The sequence below is a fragment of the Chiloscyllium punctatum genome, chromosome 44, assembly GCF_047496795.1.
Source record: "Chiloscyllium punctatum isolate Juve2018m chromosome 44, sChiPun1.3, whole genome shotgun sequence".
Lineage (NCBI taxonomy): Eukaryota > Metazoa > Chordata > Chondrichthyes > Orectolobiformes > Hemiscylliidae > Chiloscyllium > Chiloscyllium punctatum.
The window spans coordinates 17,189,885-17,211,236 of NC_092782.1; the positions used below are offsets into that span (position 1 = coordinate 17,189,885).

The 21,352-nt window shown below is 39.9% G+C and overlaps 1 protein-coding gene across 3 annotated transcripts in view; it reads right to left on the minus strand.

Annotated features, from left to right (window-relative positions):
* Window positions 1–4,419: 4,419 nt before the first annotated feature.
* cep83 (centrosomal protein 83) overlaps window positions 4,420–21,352 on the minus strand; it is a 46,239-nt gene continuing 29,306 nt past the window's right edge. For all 3 annotated transcript variants that reach the window (XM_072562360.1, XM_072562359.1, XM_072562358.1), the window contains 9 exons: window positions 20,866–20,980; window positions 19,380–19,524; window positions 18,014–18,163; window positions 15,749–15,824; window positions 14,457–14,614; window positions 11,591–11,720; window positions 11,389–11,489; window positions 10,278–10,464; window positions 4,420–7,281 (listed from right to left, as the gene is read on the minus strand). In XM_072562360.1, the coding sequence (XP_072418461.1) occupies window positions 7,180–7,281; window positions 10,278–10,464; window positions 11,389–11,489; window positions 11,591–11,720; window positions 14,457–14,614; window positions 15,749–15,824; window positions 18,014–18,163; window positions 19,380–19,524; window positions 20,866–20,980 (1,164 nt within the window). In that variant the 3' untranslated portion in view covers window positions 4,420–7,179. The remainder of the gene's footprint in view (window positions 7,282–10,277; window positions 10,465–11,388; window positions 11,490–11,590; window positions 11,721–14,456; window positions 14,615–15,748; window positions 15,825–18,013; window positions 18,164–19,379; window positions 19,525–20,865; window positions 20,981–21,352) is intronic.

A 21,352-nucleotide genomic window follows, 5' to 3' on the forward strand; every position in this document is an offset into this window, starting at 1 on the left:
TCAATGTATTTTTGGAGTTCTACATCGTCCCCCTCATGGTTCATAATAAGTCCAAGTTGTGTATTATTCACAAATTTTGAAAAAGACATAATGCCCGAAATGCCAAAGTCATTTATATATATCAGGACAAAGTGGGAATCCTAGCACTTACCCTTGTATATTACCACCATTCTGAAAAAAACAGGTTTTCACCACTGCTCATTGTTTCCTATCACCTGGTCAAGTACAATATCCAAGTTGCCATTGTCATTATCGTTAGAACTACAGCTCTAACTTCACCCACATAAGTCCCCAGGGCCAGACCAGAATTATTCCAGGCTGCTCCAGGAAGTGAGAAAGGTTAAGCTGCTGGTGAAGTTCGTTGCTTCCTCACTCTCCACACAAGTCATACCAGAGGTTTGGAAGGATGCAAATGTTGTTCCTCTTTTCAAGAAGGGTAATAGAGAAATCGCTGGCAATTACAGACCAGTCAGTCTTACGTCTGTGGTCAGCAAAGTTTTGGGAAGATTTCTGAGGGTTAGGATTTATGACTATTTGGAAAAGCATAGCATGATTAAAGGCAGGCAGCATGGCTTTGTGAGGGGCAGGTCATGCTTCAAAAATTTTATTGAGTTCTTTGAGGAGGTGACAAGACAGTTCGAAGGTCAAGCAGTGGATGTCGTGTATATGAACTTCAGCAAGTCATTTGATAAGGTTCCCTGTGGTAGGGTCATTCATAAAGTCAGGAAATATGGGATACAGGGAGATTTGGCTATCTGGATTCAGAATTGGTTGACTGACAGAAGGCAGATATAGAACGTATTCTGCCTGGAAGTTATAGATAGAAAGTATTTTTGCCTGGAGGTCAGTGTTGAGTGAGGTCCCGCTCAAGATATTAGGAGAAAGATACAGAGGGGACATCAGAGGTAGGTTCTTTACACAGAGTTGTGAATGCATGGAATGCATTGTCAGTGGTGGTGATGGAAGCAGAGTCATTAGGGACATTTAAGCGACTGCTGGGCACGCACATGACTTTAGTGAATTGAGGGGTGTGTAGGTTTAGTTATTTTATTTTACATTAGGATTAATCCTCGGCACAACATTGTGCTATACTTTTCTATGTTCTAGAAGTCTATTGTGTGGCACTTTATGAAATGCCTTTTGGAAATCCATCAAACCAACAATGCAACCACAATGAGCTGGATGGCCTCCTTAACAATTCTGAGCAGCACTATTCAGCTATATTCATCAAAAGACACAAGCAGTGGGTCTCCTTCACCTAATCTACACACCCCTCAATTCACTAATATCCATGTGCATGTCCAACATTGAAACTGGGATTCACACTGTACCATGTGCATTAGGATGAGCCTTATTCTTACCCTTGTAAGTAGGACCTAGAGCCATTTATTCACCTTGCTTGCTGTTGAACTGGGGCACATTAAAGCCTTCCTGAGAGATAATTTCTTACCCTGATCAAATCATTTCTTCCTGTATATCATACAAACTCATTGAAGCACCTAAGGCTGTTAACTTTTGGACCAGGAACGTTCCACCTACCTCAGATTATACAGTCATAGAGTCATACAGTTTGGAAACAGATCCTTTGGTTCAACTCATTCTAGCTGATCAGACACCCCAATCGGAACTAGCCCCACTTGCCAGCATTTGGCCCATATCCCTCTAAACCTGGACTATTCATGTACCATGCAGATGCCTTTTAAATGTTGTAATTGTCCCAGCCTCCACCACTTCCTCTGATGGTTCATTCCATACACGCATCACTCTCTGTATAAAAAAAGTTGCTCCTTAGATCCCTTTTAAATCTTTCCCCTCTCACCTTAAATATATGCCCTCTAGTTTTGGACTCCCATAATCCAGGAGAAGAAAGCCCAGCCTATTAACTGAAGCCCTGCAGTCCCGGCAACATGCTTGTAAATCTTTTCTTTACCGTCTCAAGTTTAACAACATCTTTCCTGTAGAATTGGAAGTAATAAATCGGAAGGGTGAAATATTCCAAACATTTGAATGACAGTGAAGCTCACTGTTTCAGACTGCCGCTGTGCAGTAGGAACCCGAGTGGTGCTCACCACAAACAGCACACGGTTATCAACGTTCTGCAGAAATGAGTAACCTTATAAAACCGCTCATTTGTAACAATGTGTTGTCGCGACCTGGGATCAATGTGATGCCCAAAATGTGACAGACATGAAATAATGATGATTTTGTCTTGATTGTGAAAACAATGGCCCCAAGAGAGAAACCATGCCCCATATGTCTCACTTCTAACATCAAGGCATTTGGAAATATTCGAGCACCCAGTAAACCAAACCATTCCCTGCAAAAACACAGGTCCTTGGTCATGTCACTGGAAGTTGTGAAAGCAGTGACTTAACTGCTGGGAATAGCAATGGTCCTATAAAGAGTTCACCAGGAAATTTAATACTAAACCACCCCAAATTTATGATGAACACAAATATCCATGCAGAATACACCCCCTGAATTTCATCATGCTTACCATCATTCTAAATTGCACAGTGATTGTGCTCTGCACAATTGTTATGAAGATGTGCGTGTACTATACCTTTAAGAGAATTAAAAGCTAGCAAAAACTACCTGACAGCGCCAAGTGTTCTGAAGAAAGATACAATGTAACATGTGCTCCAGCTACAGGGGTAGCTAGTTGCCTGGAAACGACAAAATATATTCGAATTAGGCCAATCAGTTTAAATTATACCCCAAAAAATACCAAATTCCAATCCAGTTTGAATTTAGAGCATTGACAATCTTAAAAGTCAATGACACAATGATGCTTTGGGGGGGGGGTACAAGACCAGGGAAAATTGAACAATTGAGAGGAAAACTGCCAAGCTACCAGCATGTAAAGACTGTCTGAAAAAATAGTTCTCTTAAAAGGTACCTTTATTGATCAGTAACCTGTGACGCAGAATCCCCAAGAATCAGAATACAGAGAAAACTGAAAGCTACCTGATTTTGAGATAAGAAATCGTAATTGGGAGTTTTATCGGACTAGTATTATAGAAGGGAAAGTAAAAGATAGGTTAGAGAGAAGTTGTAAATAGTTGTTAATTAATTATTCTGTTAACTTTATTTCATAAAGTGTATTACTTTTTACTTTAAATTGTTCTTGGCCTCTCAAATGTTTAAAAATTACTGCAGGGGATAAATCTTTTCTGTGTTGCTGGTTTACAATAAGCACAGTACAGTATTGTGGCTGCATTGATTAAGACCTCTGAACCTGGTCACAAGACCCACCCATCAGGAAATGGGTGAGCTGGACATCTGGTAGTTAAACCTCTGTCTCAAATTCAAAGTGAGTGGACAGATGTGTTGTCATCCTGATTTCTCTGTGACAGTCTACCTGCTAGTCAGGGTTAATATTCTAAAGTGGTATTTAACATTTCAGCTACACACGCTGTAGCAGACTGTAGCCCACATTTGATGATGGCTTTTTCCATAATCGGTTGGAGTGTATCTTCCTACTGTAACATTGATTCCAGTCATATATACACATGCCTTCCCCTTCATTACAAAGTGGTGATGTGCAATCATTGGTGAACAATGTTCAGCATTGCTCACAACTCCTCAGAAGCATTCCATATCCAAATGCAACAAAACCTGGACAAATTCAGACTTGGGCTGAAAACTGCCAAGGAACATTTTCGCCACATAAATGCCAGACAATAACCATCTTCAGTAAGAGACACACTAACCACCAACCCTTCTCATTTAATGGTATTTCATCACTGGGTCACCCACTTTCAACAATGTAGGGGTTACCATTGACAAGTAATTGAACTGGACCCACCAAGTAAACACAGTTGTAACAAGAGCAGGTCAGAGGCTAGAAATACTGCAGAGGGTAAGTCACCTCCTAATTCCCAAAGCCTGTCCACCATCTACAAGGCACAAGTCAGGAGTGTGATGGAATACTCCCCACTTGCCTGGATGGGTGTAGCTCCAACAACACTCAAGAAGCTTGACACCATCAAGCAGCCGGCTTAATTGTCACCACATCCATAAACATCCTCCACCTCCACCAGTGACATTCAGTAGCACCAGTGTGTATGCACCACCTACAAGAAGCACTTCAGAAATTTGACAAAGATCCTTATGCAGCACTTTCCAAGTGCACAACCAATTCTATCTAGAATTGCAGGACCGCCATCACCTGCAAGTTTCTCTCCAAGACACTCACCATCCTGCCTTCGAAATATATTCCTTCACTGTCACGGAGTCAAAATCCTGGAATTCCCTCCACAAGGGTATTATGGGTTAGCCTACAGCACATGGACTGCAGTGGTTCAAGAAGGTAGCTCACCACCACCTTCTCAAGGGTAACTAAGGACAGGTGATAAATTCTAGGCCAGCCAGGCATGTCCATGTCCCACGGTGAATAAAAAACACACACAATACATACAGCGTGCAAAGTGTTTATTTGAAAAGTATTACAATGTCAATGGGTAAGTGATACTTTTTCCAGTCACAGCAATTAATTAAATATTTGACTTGTACAAAAAGAACAGCAATAGAAAAATCACGTATTTAAAAAATATTGAAATAAAATGAGAAATACGTTGAAAAATTCTCTCATGGAAATTTATAATAAATTAGATATATTTTGTAAAATGTCACATTTTGAATAATAATGTATAAAAATGAAAATAAAGTTTAACAACACATAACCACTATTGCTGTTGTTCTTGGCAAGGGCTTTTTACACTGTGCCAACACTTACTTAACAGAACACAGGCCCTAATGTGTGAACTTGCAGCTTAATTAATGCGATTATTTACAGACACACTGACATAATTCAGTAGTTGTAGAAAAATAAATAAAGCTGTAAACTTCTGAACAGTCAAACACATCACCACAATCAAACAGAGACCATTTCTACATTTGCAAGCATAATGCATTTTTCAGAATAAATCTATATCGGGTCTTGTGTAGAAATTCTATAAGACTCAATATATAATTGAAGTACTGTATACACTTTTTTTTATAAAATGCAGGAAGGAGAAATAAACTAAGCAGAACAACGTATTGTTAAATGTTGCTAAGAATTGAGCTTTGTTTTCCTGTTACGTTACATTCACAGGCCAACCTGTCACTGTGTGTTCATGTATTTTGTTATCTGGTTAAAAATCACACGACACCAAGTTATAGTCCAACATATTTATTTGGAAGTTCAAGTTATCAGAACACTGCTCCTTCGTCAGGTAGCTAATGGAGTAGGATCATAGGACACAGAATTTATAAAAAAAGATCATTACATCATACACTAATGTGAACCGTTTGTTCAATATATTGCATCTTTGTATGACACTATAATTTTTGCTATAAATTCTGTGTCCTATGATCCTACTCCACTAGTTACCGGATGAAGGAGCAGTGCTCCGAAAGCTTGTACTATCCAAATAAACCTGTTGGACTATAGCCTGGTGTTGTGTGATTTTTAACTTTGTCCACCCCAGTCCAACACTGCACTTCCACATCACTGTTATCTGGTGTTAGTTTGCCCCATTCTGTGCAGGAACACTGGATTTAGCCATGAATCCATGAATGGTTTTTTTTGCTTCAAAGTAGCAGAAAGAAACTTGGGAATCAACAATTTTTATTCCACAAATCTCACTTTTCTCCCTTTTAATTTCCCTCCACCACATCTAATTCTAAATCTAAGGTTTAGATTTGGGAACTTTAAAAACCTCAGCAGCATTTAGTGTTTGAGTCTAATCTTCTTTTGTTTTTCCAAGTGTAGTTTAAAAGGCTGCTTTCAAACCTCAGATTAAGCAGAGAAAACACGAACACATCTCACTTCAGTAAAGCTGGTTAAAAAGAGCAGGACTGTGTACCTGAAGGCAGGCCACCTCTTTATTCCAGAAGAGAAAGTAAATTGATATTTGGAATGAGAATTTCTCTGTTCCAATACAGGGAAAATTGAAACAAAATCTCAAGTTTTCTTAGAAAAGGCACTAAAGAACAAAATGGCCATGAGGCAGCCATTCAGCCCCTTAATTCTATTCCAGCATTCAATCAAGATCACAACCCATCTGTACCTAATCGCTATTTACTGATCGTAATGTGGTTTTCTTTGATACCCTATCCAATGTAACTCTATCTGTAATGAAAACAGAAATTGTTGGAAACATTCAGCAGCTCTGGCAGCATGTGTGGAGAGAAAGCAGAGTCAATGTGGAGTCCAGTGATACTTCATCAGAACTGGATCCAAGGTCATTGGATTTGAAAAGTTGATTCTGCTTTCTCTCCATGGATGCTGCTAGACTAGCTAATTTCCCAACAATTTCTGTTTTTGTTTCAATTGTTCAGCAGCTGCAGTCCTTTGTTTTATTTTAGTGTAAAACTCCACCTATTTTTGGATCAATAGATGTTTCCATGCTCAATGTCACTGGTTTTTGATAGGGAGAGGGAGTGCTCCTAATTCTCCTACGTCTGACTGAATTGTGTCTGACCTGAGTGGTGATCATCAGTGCTTTGGAAAAGGAGCAGCTTTCTAACCTACTCCCTTTCTTCTTTCATGCTGGAATTACCCAAAAACAAAGTTAAGCAATTGAGCTATCAGGGACTATATTTGCAAGGTATCTTAATACAGAGGCTAGAAAGTTAAGTGTAAATTGTCTAACTGACCCCCAGGTTTGGTAAAATGTCAGGATTAAGGAAGCAGAATAACTGGAAGTACCTACAATATTCCAGCTGCTAAGTATATTTTCAGAGCCTCATACATTAAGTTGGAAAAACAGCTTTTCTGCAGCATATTACAGACTTCCCAACACTGCTTAATCTCTCTTTGGACTTCTACAAATGCAGAGTTGCAAAGACGGAAGAATGCTCCTTCATAAAATCCTGACCAAATCTCATTCACAAGGTGGAAATGGGGTAAAGGATGACCGTAAGTAGAGAAATATTATTATAGCTCATCAATCAACACACTGGGCTTTCAGATCAGAATTTACATCAAGGCACAAGAAGTGATTCGTAAAGAATTGAGATATTCTGCAGCTTCATGTAAACATGTTTCATATGGTGTGCTCAACCTGTAAACAATTAGCTCCAAATTCAAAACTGCAATTAGTTGCTGGCACCAAACAAATGATTGCACGTCAAACAAGAACAGAATAAATCCAAAGATATTTGAAGTCTCACAGCTCTGTAAACATCGGATCAATCGAGAGCACCAAGTTCATGTAACTGCTGTTTCTGATTGGTCTCCAGTTCCTCCAATCGCTTGCGGAGCAGACACAACTCTCTTTGATGTTGTTCTTCCTTGAAGGGAGAAAGGTCAAGGCAATGTTGAAAAGGTGTACAATTATAAAACACTGCTTAACACTTTCAAAAGATGATACTTCTATAATCAGTTTTATGCTCTTTAAATAACGATCTAAATAATTAGCTCATTAGAACAATGGAAGGCATCTAATCCAAAAAGTGGCACCTTCACAGCCTTGCTTTGAGAACTGTCAGTCAGTAATGTTACATAACAGGGCAGGGTCCCCAGGCAACTAGGATTTCAGGGATAACTGCTTTGCCTCCGCTGAGGAGCTAAGTGGCCCGCTCCTCTTCCTATAAGTAACAGAACCATCCTATATAATATAAAGGTGGCTTCTATCCTCAGTTATCTTCCATTAGACACAGGAGCAGAACGTGGGCCCATTCAGCCCATCAAGACTGCTTTACCACTGAGAATTTTCAGTTTGATTTAATAGAAATCAAGAACCCACAAACCTATTATGTCATGCTTATATTAATGTAGAGAAACAATTCTAATGAAATATACTTTCACTGACAACGGGTCAGTTAGACTCAAAACGTCAGCTCTTTCTCTCCTTACAGATGCTGCCAGACTTGCTGAGATTTTCCAGCATTTTCTCTTTTTTGGTTTCAGATTCCAGCATCTGCAGTAATTTGCTCTTATCAAAGAAAACGTCAACTTGTTTTAAGCCAATTTTTCAACATGAGTACTTAAATAGTGTGTTACCCTTATTAGTCACTGAGAATGATCAGTTCCAAGAGGCAGGAGCCTGGTGAGTACAGTTTCTGTAGTATAATTAGCTCACAGTAAGGAACTGTAAAATGGAAACATCTACCTTCTGGTGCTCAGGTGACTTCTCTAAACAATTCCTTACACATTTTGGGAACATAACTTCCTTAATGAAACAGGAGGAGGGGCTGGCCATTCAGGCCTCCAGGCTGATCCTCAACCTCACTCTATCCCAATAATCCTCAATTGCCTTGGAACTCAAATCTTTATTGACTTCAGCCTTGAATATTCTCAACAATCGAACACTGACAGCTCTCTGGGGAACAGAATACCCCGTGATAGGGTTAGGATCGCTGAATGAATACATTTCTCATTCACCTACCCCATATACTTTGGGATTATTACCCCAATCCTAGACTAGGGTTTCCCAAAGTTGAGGGCACGAGTCAGGATCTGAAGGGAATCACCAAATGAAATCATAGTTAATGTTTCGGGTCGAGTGACTCTTGAGAAAGGAAGGGTCACTGGATCAGAAATGTTAACTCTGATTTTTCTCCACAGGTGCTGCCAGAGCTGCTGAGCTTTTCTAGCAATTTCTGTTTTTGTTTCTGATCTACAGCATCTGCTGTTCTTTCAGTTTTCAGCAGTTGAAATGTTAGGGTCCTAAGTTCTGAGGTAGCAATAACTACAGAGCTCTAATCAAGGGCCAACAGCCATGCTTCCACTCTAACACAGCAAATTAAGAAGGAAACCAAAAGCCTTTTTAAAGATAACTATTTGTTATATAAGGAAAAGGAAATAGCAAGGCAGATACATGAATATAAGAACAGGAATAGGAGTAGACCATACAGCCCATCAAGCTTATTCAAGTAAGCACATGGCTCAGCTTCAGTGACAGTGCCATACCCACTTATCCCTCAATTCTCTTGCAGCCCAAAAATCCATAAACCTTGAATATACTCATTAACTGACTCATCCTCATCTTTACCTCAACGGTTAATTTCTTTTCTTGAGACTATGACTCTTGGTACTAGGCTCTCCAACCAAGGGAAACAGTGTCACTGTCTATCCTGTCAAGCCCTCTTCTAACATTTCAACAAGGCCGTGAATTATTCTTCTGAACTCCAGAAAATACAGACCTATTCTTCTCAATCTCTCCTCACAGGGCAGCTCTCACCAGTAGTCCAAATGAGGGAGTGGAACACAAGGATTGAACTGATATCGGGGAAGCAAAAGGGTGACATTTGCTGGAAATCACTAAATGAGGATAGGTAATGAGTCTATGGAAGATATGAAAATGTGAACAATCTCAGTCAATTTGTTGGCAAAAGGACAACCGTTGGGAATTGCCAAAGATGGTGGTGAAGGCAGTGCTAGTGAGACTGTATGTGACAGCTTTCTAAATGAATTGCAATGTGTGCAGAGTATGGTCGAGGTGAATGGCAGGAAGATACTGATCTCCAGAGCCAGAGTATTTAAATTAGAGCTTCTGCAACAAAGGCAGAGAGGCAGGGACTAAATGCAAAGCAATGTTTTAGAGACAGAGGAAAGTAGTCTCGGTAATGGACAGGATGCTCATGGTTCATGACTGAAAAATGTTTAAGATCCTGTGCCTGTGGAATTAGCCTCAAATGGCAGCTGAGAGTTTTGTTGGATTGAAAGTCAGAGGCAATGCACAACTGGGAAGAATGGATTCAACACTGCTGAAAAGAAAAAAACGTTGACTCAGTTGTTTCAAATTGGAACAAAGGTTGGGAATTCGAAGCCTCAGCATCAAAAGGAAGGTACAAAGAGTTAAGTTGTTGGTGTATTATTGTAAATTATTAAAGTTTGCCCTGAGCTTTGAACACGAGTTATTCTCTAATAGAATCACGCAGTAGAGTAGCAAGACATTTAGTACAATTGGTTTGGTGAATCTATTTGTCCCATTTCACTGCCGTTTTCCTAAAGCGCTGCAAATAATGCTTGGTGAAAAAAAAAGAATTTGAGTGGACAATGTGATTGATAAAGGCAACAAAACACACTACAACAACCAGTCATCGTAAAACATATCTCACACTGGAGAATGAACTCTAGAGATTAGCAACCCTCAATATTTCTAGATCTCAGGTGGCTGGGAAATAGAATATGATGAACCCTTAATGAGGAAAATGTATAAATGACTGAATGTTGAGTATCAATAACTTGGCATGATTCACACGTTAAAATGAACTAAAAAAAATTACAATTGACAATTATTAGCCGATTACAATCACTCATGAGCTACACTAAAGTTAGGTACCTGAACATTCATACACGTTGCTTCTGTGCCTTGCATGAAGGTGGATGGTAAAAAATTGGTTGAATTACACAGGCCAGTAGGTGAAAAATTTGGCCCCAAAAACAGCCTTCGGAATTCATTATGTCTACGCTGTAAATCCTTTAATCTTTTCTGAAGTCTTGCGTGGCTTTCATAGGGAACATTTTGTCTAGAAAAAAGAATTGATAACTCAAAGGTTGAACAGTAGTATCCAGCAGATGACAGCTTCTGTGTCCTTTCTGCACCTGTGGCACTGCAATAGTCATACAGACAACCAGAGAGAAAAAACAGATGCTGAAGAAAACATTAATAGACGTATTAACCCACCGAATCAGTATTATTGCATTGTTTCAATTTTGAACTTTATTCCATTTGCATTCAAGAGTGAAGGATGAATTTTGAGATTGTGTCTCATTCTGAACTGTTTGAAGTGCACAGTTCAGGGGAAGACTCACTAGAGGTTTCCAATTTCTCCCTGATATTCTCAAACAGCCTGCACAAGCGCCAACTCCATTATCTCTACTTTCTCATTTTTCTTCTTCTGACCTATCAGTTACACTTATAATCCTACGCACCTCAGTAATTATCTTGCCTCTGCTATCAGAAAACTGTCGCCACCAGATGGATGATTGTATCCCTATACAGGAGCTACTTCCTCAGTGGGACACAGACGACAGGATACCTGCCACCCAAATAATCTGCTTATCCAACAAAGACCTGACTTGACCACTTCAGATGATGTAATCTCCCTGCTCCAAGACCAAATCCAAATACTTCATCTGTATCCCACCTCTGTGACATAAACCTTCTTCCTCACACCATCATTCACTACCTCCAATTCTAGATGGGATGAATTCATAATTTTAATATTAGGAACAAATAAAATCCATTCCTGGATTGTTTAGCTTCTCCTTTCTTCTGTCTATCAATCATCCTACTTAACTACATCCTTTCATCTTTCTCCCTTTCCCCTCCAGTGTAAAATCTCATTTCTGCTCCAAACTCCACTGGGTTCAAGTGCTCCCCCTGTTGCTATACCTCAGTGGATTGCCCTTGCTGAAATGGATCGAGAGTATCAGTGAAAAACGCTCACTTGTATGTATGTTTCTCAATTTCTAGCTCTTCTTTCTTTGCCTCCAGCAGCTGGACTTTCTCCTGTAATCTTTTCTGCTTGCTTTCATTCAGTGCTTTCCTCTTAAAAAAAAAAGACAAGCAGAAAAAACAGAATTTCAGTGGCAAGGCTGGATTTCACACAAATGAAAGTTTTGGCTGATTAAAGCAGGAGCGAGCAATACCTTCTTTTGAGCTAAAGCGGCACGCTGCAGTCGGTCTTTGGCCTGGCAGTATTTCTCCTCCAGCTCTGCAGTGCGACTCTGCAGCTTGTGTTTCTCTTCCACCCACTCTACTCGCTTCTCTTCCACCAGCCTGGGCAAACATTTACAAAGCAAAGTTTTAAACCTTGGAATAAGCTGGAAACTTTTTGCTATTGCTTTGTCAGTAAAACAAGTTGCATTCATAGATTGCTGTTCATGATCACTGCATGTCCCAAAGCAGTTTCTCACCAATGAAGAATATTTGAAATGCAGCCATTGCTACATAGTAGGGAATGTAGTAGCCAGTTTACATATAGTAGGTAGTGGCTAGAAAAAGCAGTGTTTCAGACATCAATTGAGAGATAAATATTAGTCAAGACACTAGGAATTACAAACTACTGTTCTTCAGAACAGCTGGAAATGTTTTACATCAACGCAACCTGGCCAACAAGGTCTGGTCGGCATCTCATCCAAAAGTAAAACATACAGATAAGGCGATGACCTAGTGGTTTTATTTCTAGACCATTAATCCAGAAACTCAGCTTATATTCTGGGGACCTAGGTTCGAATCCTGCCATGGCAATGGTAGAATTTGAATTCACTAAAAAAAAATTGAGATATAAGAATCTACTGATGACCATGACACTATCATCGATTGTCAGAAAAACCCATCTGGCTCATTAACGTCCTTTAGGGAAAGAGATCAGCCATCCTCATCTAGTCTGGCCTACAGCAATGTGGTCTGAGCAGCATAGAGGCTCAGTGGTTAGCACTGCTGCATCACAGCACCAGGGACCCAGGTTCAATTCCAGTCTTGCATGACTGTCTGTGTGGAGTTTGTACATTCTCCCATGCCTGCATGATTTTTCTCCGGGTGTTCCGGCTTCCTCCCAAAGTCCAGTGATGTGCTGGTTATGTGCACTGACCATGCTAAATTACCCAGAGTGTCCAATGAAATGCAAGTTAGGTGGATTAGCAATGGAAAATGCAGAGTTATCGAGATAGGGTGGGTCTGGATGGGCTGCTTTTCAGAGGGGTGGTGTGGACTTGATGGCTGTTGGTTTAAGGGAACTAGGGGTGGGAAACAAAAGCTGGCCAGCAATGCCCACATCCCACAAGAAAATAAAAATAAAAAATGGAACAGTACACAAAATGCTTTAAATGTTATAGTCATTGCACTTTCAACTATTACATTATAAGTACAATTATTTCCTTCCATTATAAATATTTCCTTTGATGCATAGTGCCAAAATAACAGTTTTAATCAGTAATGCATTGAGATTTCATCAACAAGGTACAGTGCACAAAGACTAAAACCATCAGGACAGCTTACTGCAGTGGCTTAAAAAAAACATCGCCAGTGGCTAAATGTCAAGCTTTCTTTCTGGTTAGCTGCTTGTGGTTATCTAAAATCAAAAATAAATTCCAGTTTCACCAATTTAGCTCATTCTGTTAGGCTGACATAGTCTTAATGTGTAGAAGTGTTAAAAGGACTCCAAAATATTTAACTAAAATCCTTTTGTGCCACTAAACAGATCTTCCAGCTGAACGGAAGTGTAGAAGAAGTGACAGCCAATACTCTTCTGAGTTCATTTTTTTAAAAGCAGAACTGTTGACAATTCTACAAAGAGGGAAGTATCCACCTAAATTGGAGAATTCAGACGGTTCTGTTGCAATTAATAGTTACCCAGAAACAGTTAGACAATTCAGATATTCTAACTCTTGAGAAACTATTAAACTAACTCCCCAACTTCTCCTACACAGCGTTTCCCCCCCCCCCCCCCATCTACCCCTCCTGAAGGTCCTTTACACGCTCCAACACACCCACATATTTCAGACAATAACTCTTCCTTTGATCTGACACTATTGCCCCTCTTCCAAGAACTCAATACCCAAGCCTCCACTCCATTTAATCACTTACTTGGTACCCTACCCACACTTTCATAGGAGCTGTCAAAGTAGCTGTCTGTGCTGCTGGACATTTAAACCTCAGAAAAAGGGAAATACTGTCACGGAAAAGGGGACATTGTTTGCCCCTCATGACCAATCTTGCACAGAGGTCACAGCTGCATCTGCAAAAGCCATGATGGAAATCTCCTGCCAGAAGAAAGTGGAGCCTAGCTTATTGGAGAAAGGTCAAAGGTAAAAAGGTAGAAAGTCAGATGCTTTTGAAGACTCAATGCAAAGACTTTTCATGTTTATTGACTCTCCTTACCCTGTTAGTTCAGTGACTGATAATCATGCATATTATACAATAGTAGAATTTAATCTGTACTATAAAAGAAAGATTGTCAAACAGAATCATTTGTGAATCGTTAAGAAAACAATAACTTTTTTGACACTTCAAAATTCCAAATTAACAAACATAATGCAGTTGCTATGTATTTTCGCAGAAATGTTTTTCTTAAAAATCTTAATGGCTTAAAAATATTCCTTCAAAGATTTTGAAACAAACTAAAGTTGGGAAAAGTAAGTAAAGCAGTCAGGAAATTACATATTGCTCTACTTGAGCAGTGTGATTCTTATTGTCATAATATTCTGGACCATAAGAAGGTGCACAATAATGAATCTGAACCTAGTATCCTAATCCAAATATTGTAGACCGTGCTGAGGCTGATGACATAATCTAGTTACAGAGCATGCTGGGTACAGTTCAGAGAACACCACCACCTTTGTTTACCACCACACCTGGCAAGTATGTCAGCTATGAATTTAAAGAGATCTTATTTTTGGAAGTCTTCACTTTCATGTTCAAAATATAACATAGGGAAAATAAAAATCAATATGGGGCTTAATAGTTAGAATAAGTTTAGTAGCAGGATATTATATCACAAAAACAGCTGCTTACTTTTCAGATTCGTGCTGTGTCCGTTCAGCTTGGCTTCTTGCATTTCGTATTTCCTCTTTTAAACGCTCTAACATTTCCCGCATTTTGCTGTTGTTATTCAATAAGTCATTCTCTGACTGTGACAGAGTGTTAAGCTGCATCTGCATTTCACTAATTTGCTTTGGCGAGCAGAAAGGAAAAAAAATTGAACAATTTAGTAACACCTGAAATGAAACAATTTTAAATTCAACCTACTTTTTGAAATTTGTATTTACTGTTCAACTCCTCGGTCAGAAAAATGCTATTACTTCACAACTAAGGGACATTGCAACAAAAAAAGGAACATGTTGCAAATATTTTTTTCGATAGAAATCTCAAAGAAAGGAAGTGCACATGAAGTTCAAAGACTAGTTGAATCAGCATGGGATGTATGCATAACTGAGAAGGGCTGATCGTTCAAAACGAGTGACAGCTGGAGCTAGTTCTGACCGGCAGACGACAGAAATGGAGCTGGGGAGTGGGACAGCAAGTGGGAAAAGAAGGGGAGAGGAATAGAGCAGAGGGTGGGAGAGGGAGCGGACAGAGGGAGCTGGAGTGGGGCAACACAGGAATGGAGGGTGAGCGAGGTGGAACGAGAAGAATGGAGCTGGGGGTGGGGGTAAGAGGAGAGGAATGGAGCTGGGGGAGTGATGCAATTGTAGCTCCTGCCAACAGAAAGTGTGTGTGGTGCTTCTGGATCCCTGTGACTAGGATAGAAAGTCATTAATTCAGTGATTTTATTCTCACTGCAGAGAGTTGCTGGTGACTGGCCCAGGTAATGGTTGCAGTGTTTAGCAAGTCAATATACTGCAATGGAGCATATGCAGTCATCCTAAGACCATCAGAAGTAGGATTAGCCCATTCACTCATTTAATAAGATCATAACTAGTCTTCTTGTTGTCTTCATTCTATTTACTGAGGTTGAGAAATATCTCAGTTATTATCGAACAGCGGAGCAGACTCGATAAGCCAAATGGCCTTATTCTGCTTCTATATCATATGGTCTTACTTTTTTCCCTCTGTCTTAACCTGTATTAGCATAAGTAATTTCTCAAGCTTTAAGCAGCCATAGACAAGTGAACAAGAATTCTAATGTTAGACTCTGTATTAATATTGTTATAAATCCATGTTATAGCAGATGCTGCAAAGGGATGGAAAGTAAAATATGCAGCAATGGCAAAATTCCTCACGTTAAATTCCTTGCCATTTTAGGGGCAAGTCCCTTCAGTAATGTAACCAAAGCAAGCAGTTCTCAGTGTGATTGGCTAAGGTACCTGTCTTAACTCAGCACTGTCATTCTTTTCTTTTTCAAGTTCTTCAGTTTGAAGCACTTGCTGCTGAAGTTTTGACCTATAAAACAAAATATGCAAATTAACAACAATGTTTACAATGGACTAGCCCCTTGAGTTTGTCATTTCACATGGACTTGGTATTCTCATTGTTACAATCAGCGATCAGGTCACCTTTGTTCACTTGCCTCTCCACCTACATCGACTTTAGCCTCCAAGCCAACGATGTCCATCCACCAGAAGAAACACACATTGCCAAATCACTGATAAATGAACTTTAAAATTCCTAAGTTCTGGATTAGTGGTGCTGGAAGAGCACAGCAGTTCAGGCAGCATCCAAGGAGCTTTGAAATCTGATGAACTGCTGTGCTTTTCCAGCACCACTAATCCAGAATCTGGTTTCCAACATCTGCAGTCATTGTTTTTACCTTTTAAAGTTCCTAAGTGTCCAGCCTTTGGTCCACCTGTCACCATAACATCTCTGCAACTACCAATCTGCTGAATTATTCTCACCTGTACCTTTGATGCACCAGAGAAACTCCTACTCTCTTTCATCCTTGTTAAGCTGCATTCTAAAGGACTCAGCCATAAGCTTTTATACCGGTCTGCTGAATTACCCACATTATCTGGCTTTATCAGGTAAAACACAACATTGACCATCCTTCACTACCTGCTATGCAAAGATATATTCCCAGCTTCTCTTCTCAAATATAATTTATTGGATTTAACTAAAATAGACAACATTTCACATTCACAAAAATGGAAAGGCCCCATATTCGGAGTTTCCATTTATGGATCTTTGCAAAACTCAAAACAAAACGACAAATGCTTAAATGCTACTGGTTCTTCAGATACAACTTCCAAAATTAAAACTGCTTTTCTATTATCCACTGGTTCAAAAAGCAAAGCAGGTCAGGCAGCACCTGAGGTGCAGGAGAATCGACATTTGGAGCACAAGCCCTTCATCACCCCCTCATTCCTGATGAAGGGCCCATGCCCGAAATGTCGAATCGCTGGCTCCTCAGATGCTGCCTGACCTGCTGTGTTTTTCCAGCACCATACTTTTAACTCTAATCTCCAGCATCTGCAGTCCTCACTTTCTCTTATTATCCACTGGTGCCAAGTTCAAATTTAGCTGTCTGTGTGGAAGTCTTAAAACATACAAAAATGGAAACTGCTGGAGAAATAGCAGGTCTATCACCATCTGTGGTGAAAATAGAGTTCACATTTCAGGTCTGGTGACCCTTCTTTCAGTGCTGCTAGTTGAAAGACATTTCACATCTAGATAGACCTTTTAGACAGGCACACCACAGTGTGCAAAATCACAAGTCAACAGAAGTAGACAATTTGTCATAGTCATAGAGATGTACAGCATGGAAACAGACCCTTTGGTCCAACCTGTCCATGCTGACCAGATATCCCAACCCAATCTAGTCCCACCTGCCATCACCCAGCCCATATCCCTCCACCTCCACTGCTTCCTTTGGAAGCTCATTCCATATAGGTACCACCCTCTGTGTGAAAAGGTTGCCCCTTAGTCTCGTTTATATCTTTCCCCTCTCACCCTAAACCTATGCCCTCTAGTTCTGGACTTCCCCACCCCAGGGAAAAGACATTGTCTATTTACCCTATTCATGCCCCTTATAATTTTGTAAATCTCTATGTCTCAAAGCTTAGACAAGGTCAGCTCAGATGAAAAAAAGAGAAACTCTCAAAGTTTTACAAGAGGATCCTTTCCAGGGTTAAAGCATATTGCCATGACAGAATAATGGTACTGCTAGATGCCAAGTGATTAATGTCAGAAAGATCAGTCAATACTCAGCCTTGACATTTCCTCAAAAACAAATACAACTTCAGAAAAAGATCTTGCAAATAGTTTTGACTTTGAAAGTAGCAAGAATGCTTTGGAAAAAAAAATTAATAAAAATACAGGCCGCTCTACTATAACACGCATTTTGTTACCATGAACTTGCTATAACGCAACTGATGAATTCGGGACACTGTTTCTAAAGCGTTAAGTTTTAAAGCATGTATCAGTTATAACATAATTCTGGTTTAAATGGTGGTGCTATTACACAATTGTCTTAAAATATGGGATTGCACGAGAACAGAACTACCACGTTATAGCAGAACTGACTGTAGACATGACACTTACACATAAATTTAAGATACAAATTACAATCTCAAACTCTCAAAAATATCATTTAAATAATACACCAGCGTTGCATGGTTTAGTGCTTCAGTGCCAACCTGAGGTTCTGGATCTCCCTCTTGGATGCTTCCTCTGCTAACTGTAAAGCATGCAGTTTCTCTTCCATGTGCTCTTTGTCAGCTTGCCAGGTTAAATCTTGCTCAGCCTTCAGTCTTTCGAGGTCAGCAACTTTATTCTCTAGTTCTAACCTTTGAATAAGTAAGCAACGTAATTAAATTTTCAACATGGAGAAAACCAGGCATGTTACCATAAGACCGGAGGGTGACAACAGACCAGAGAATGATCACAAAATAAGTAGTGCCATGTTCGGCACTGTGGAACAGGAGTGAATGGGGCTGAATATTGAATGCATCCCTGTTCATTATCCTTTTACCCACCTTCCATTTTCAAAAATAACGACTAATTTATGAGGATGAATAAAATAATGAAGTACTTTACTTTTGTTGACAAAGCAATATTTTCTGCCCACTCCAAGCACCCAGTGTGACAGTCTCCTGAACCCCATCAAACATGTAGGAGGATGAGTAAGTACAATCCAAGTCAGCTAGGGGGAGGCAATTGTTAATCCAGTGATCCTGCCACAACAGATGGTGGAATAAATCTCAATAATTATCTGGAATTAAAAGTCTAATGGTGGCATGAATCTGTTGTCAATTGTCAGGAAAAACCCACCTGGTTCACTAATATCCTTTAGGAAGGGAAACCTCCATCCTTACCCAGTCTGGTATGCATGTGATTCCAGACCCACAGCAATGTGGTTCACTCTTAACTGCCCTTTGGACAATAATGCTGGCCTAGCCAGGGCACACTCATCCCATCAATAAATTTTAAAAACTGTTCCACCTTGCTCACGTGGAGTGGCACTTGACCTTGCAGGTACAGTTGGAGAGATTAGGGTTTCAACACACTTGCTATCATAGTTGAAAAATGTGGTGTTGGAAAAACGCAGCAGGCCAGGCAGCATCCGAGGAGCAGGAGAATCGATGTTTCAGGCATAAGCCCTTCGTTGATGCTGCCTGGCCTGCTGTGTTTTTCCAGCACCACATTTTTCAACTCTGGTCTCCAGCATCTGCAGTCCTCACTTTCTCCTTGCTATCATAGTGTAAACCTGACCGTTCATAATTCAGATATACTTACACTGTGCTATGGATAGAAAGGACTACAATTCAGCATTTCACCCCATATTCATGAATGACAGATTACTAACACTTTGCATGAAAATTAGAATTAGAATTCTTACAGTGTGGAAATAGGCCCTTCGGACTTCGTGGGCCACACCAAATTATGAGAAATTAATAAAACGCCATGTTCACCTTTAACTGAAATAATAGTTTATATTAGTGGCTAGTCATAAGCCCAACAGTACCAGAACTGAGCATTAGCATTTTCCGGAACATTGGTCACCTTTCATCTTGGAGTGCTGTAAGCTTCTGGAAGTCATCCTCTTTAGCTGCCTGCACTTTCCGAATTAGTTCCCTCTCCTTTTCTGTCAAGAGCTCTTTGTGTCTTACAATATTGGCCTTGAGAATGTCAATATCTGACTGCAACCCTGCAAAAGGGAACAATTAAATCCAGAACAGCTACTTTTCATAGATTCAATCAAACACTCAAACATAGCAATTTAGAAAGAGAGAATACATCCCACCCTCCCAGATGGAAGACAGTAATTCGAATTTGTATGAATAGGCTGAATAAACATATTAAAATCTTGGCTATCTCAATTTCGCTCCTTTGCAGCTTTAGGTTATGCAGGTACAAACGATCAATTGCACAGCTCCAGTTCCAAATGTCTGAAAATAACCAGTTCATCATTAGCATGGACTTCCTTAATTTCATTGTAATTTTCAAAGCTCCCTAAGGAACTCTCTCTGATCCTCTCAATCCGCCTGATGAATGAACAATACTTCAGCTTTAACATGTGTGATGACACCTCTCTGCCACCTCAATCACTGCCTTGCCAACACCAGTCTTGAATGAGTCAGAAGCTGCTCCATCTTAGAAGGACTCATACCTCCTCCACAAATCTTTGCCATTGATTGCATCTTTCTGCTTGGTCCCTATCACAACTTGAAAGGCTGATTGCAAACTCGTCAACATTTCAACCTTGAGCTCAGTTCTGGACCCTTTTTCCTAGCTATCGTTAAAACTGATTACTTATATCTTTACAAAAATGGCCAACTTTGCCCAGACGCTGCTGAGGGAGTGCAATAAATGTTCACCAGACTAACTTCTGGTGTGGCAGGACTGTCTTATTAATCTCCATTAATATCAAATTTATTAATAGAAATAATTGAAGGGATAGATAGGCTGGATGCAGGTACAATGTTTCCCCTGGATGGGGAGTTAAGAATCAGTGGCACGATTTAAAAATGAGGAGGATGCCACTTAGATGAGAATTTGTTTTACTGAAAGGGTCCAAAACTTTGGAAACTCCACTACAGAGGTTGCTTAAAGTAAAAATTGACGAAGATTTCTGATCACCAGTGGCATGCAGGGTTATGGGGACAGGATGGGTAAAAGATATTAAGCATTTCATCATCCATGATCACATGGGGTATACGCTTGATAGGCTGAACGGCCTATTCCTGTTCCTATGCTCCACTGGTCAGCTTTGCAGTCAGTAACGACTTTAGATTCCTGCAATCCATCATATTAAATTTAGCTTCCTTCTCTCACCATTAAATTGTTCCATTTCCTGACCTTGACAATGTACAGCAGGTGGCTGATCCAATATCGAGGGTGTTCCATTAGCGCCCAAAACCACAAATACCTCAAAGTTTATTTTTTAAAGCAGCCATGTGTTAAATGCTAGTGAGCAAAATATACATATCACTACCGTGAAGCCCGTTTGAAAAAAACTTCTGAATGAAATAGAAATCAGTAAACATACCATTCATTTCACTTTGTATGTTATCTCTCTCTCTCTCAATCTCTCCTTTGGATCTTGCTGCTTCTAGTTTGATGTTTGCAATTTCCAGTTTATGAGTGTGTTTGCATTCTTCAAGCTGCAATGATTTGAAACATAATTCAGCACCTCCATGCTTTCTTTCTATGCTGCAAGCACTGTAGCAGTGGGTACACATACATTAGCACTAGCAAAGCTTTACTGAAATAACCCTGTAACAAACAGATAATTAGCAAGTTACTGCACCTTGTAGACCTGAACCATGAAGAATTCAAGGTTTCAGCTTCAAGTGATGCTGAGGCAGTTGGTCACAAGTGGTCACTATTGACTTTAATCAGGTATCCCTCTTCACTCTTCAATGGCTTACTTCATGGTTCAATAGCTTGCTGACTCTTTCTATATAGAACGTAGCACACACGGAATCGCATTTCAACATGAGCTGGTGACCTCCAGAATGAAGGGAAGAGAATTG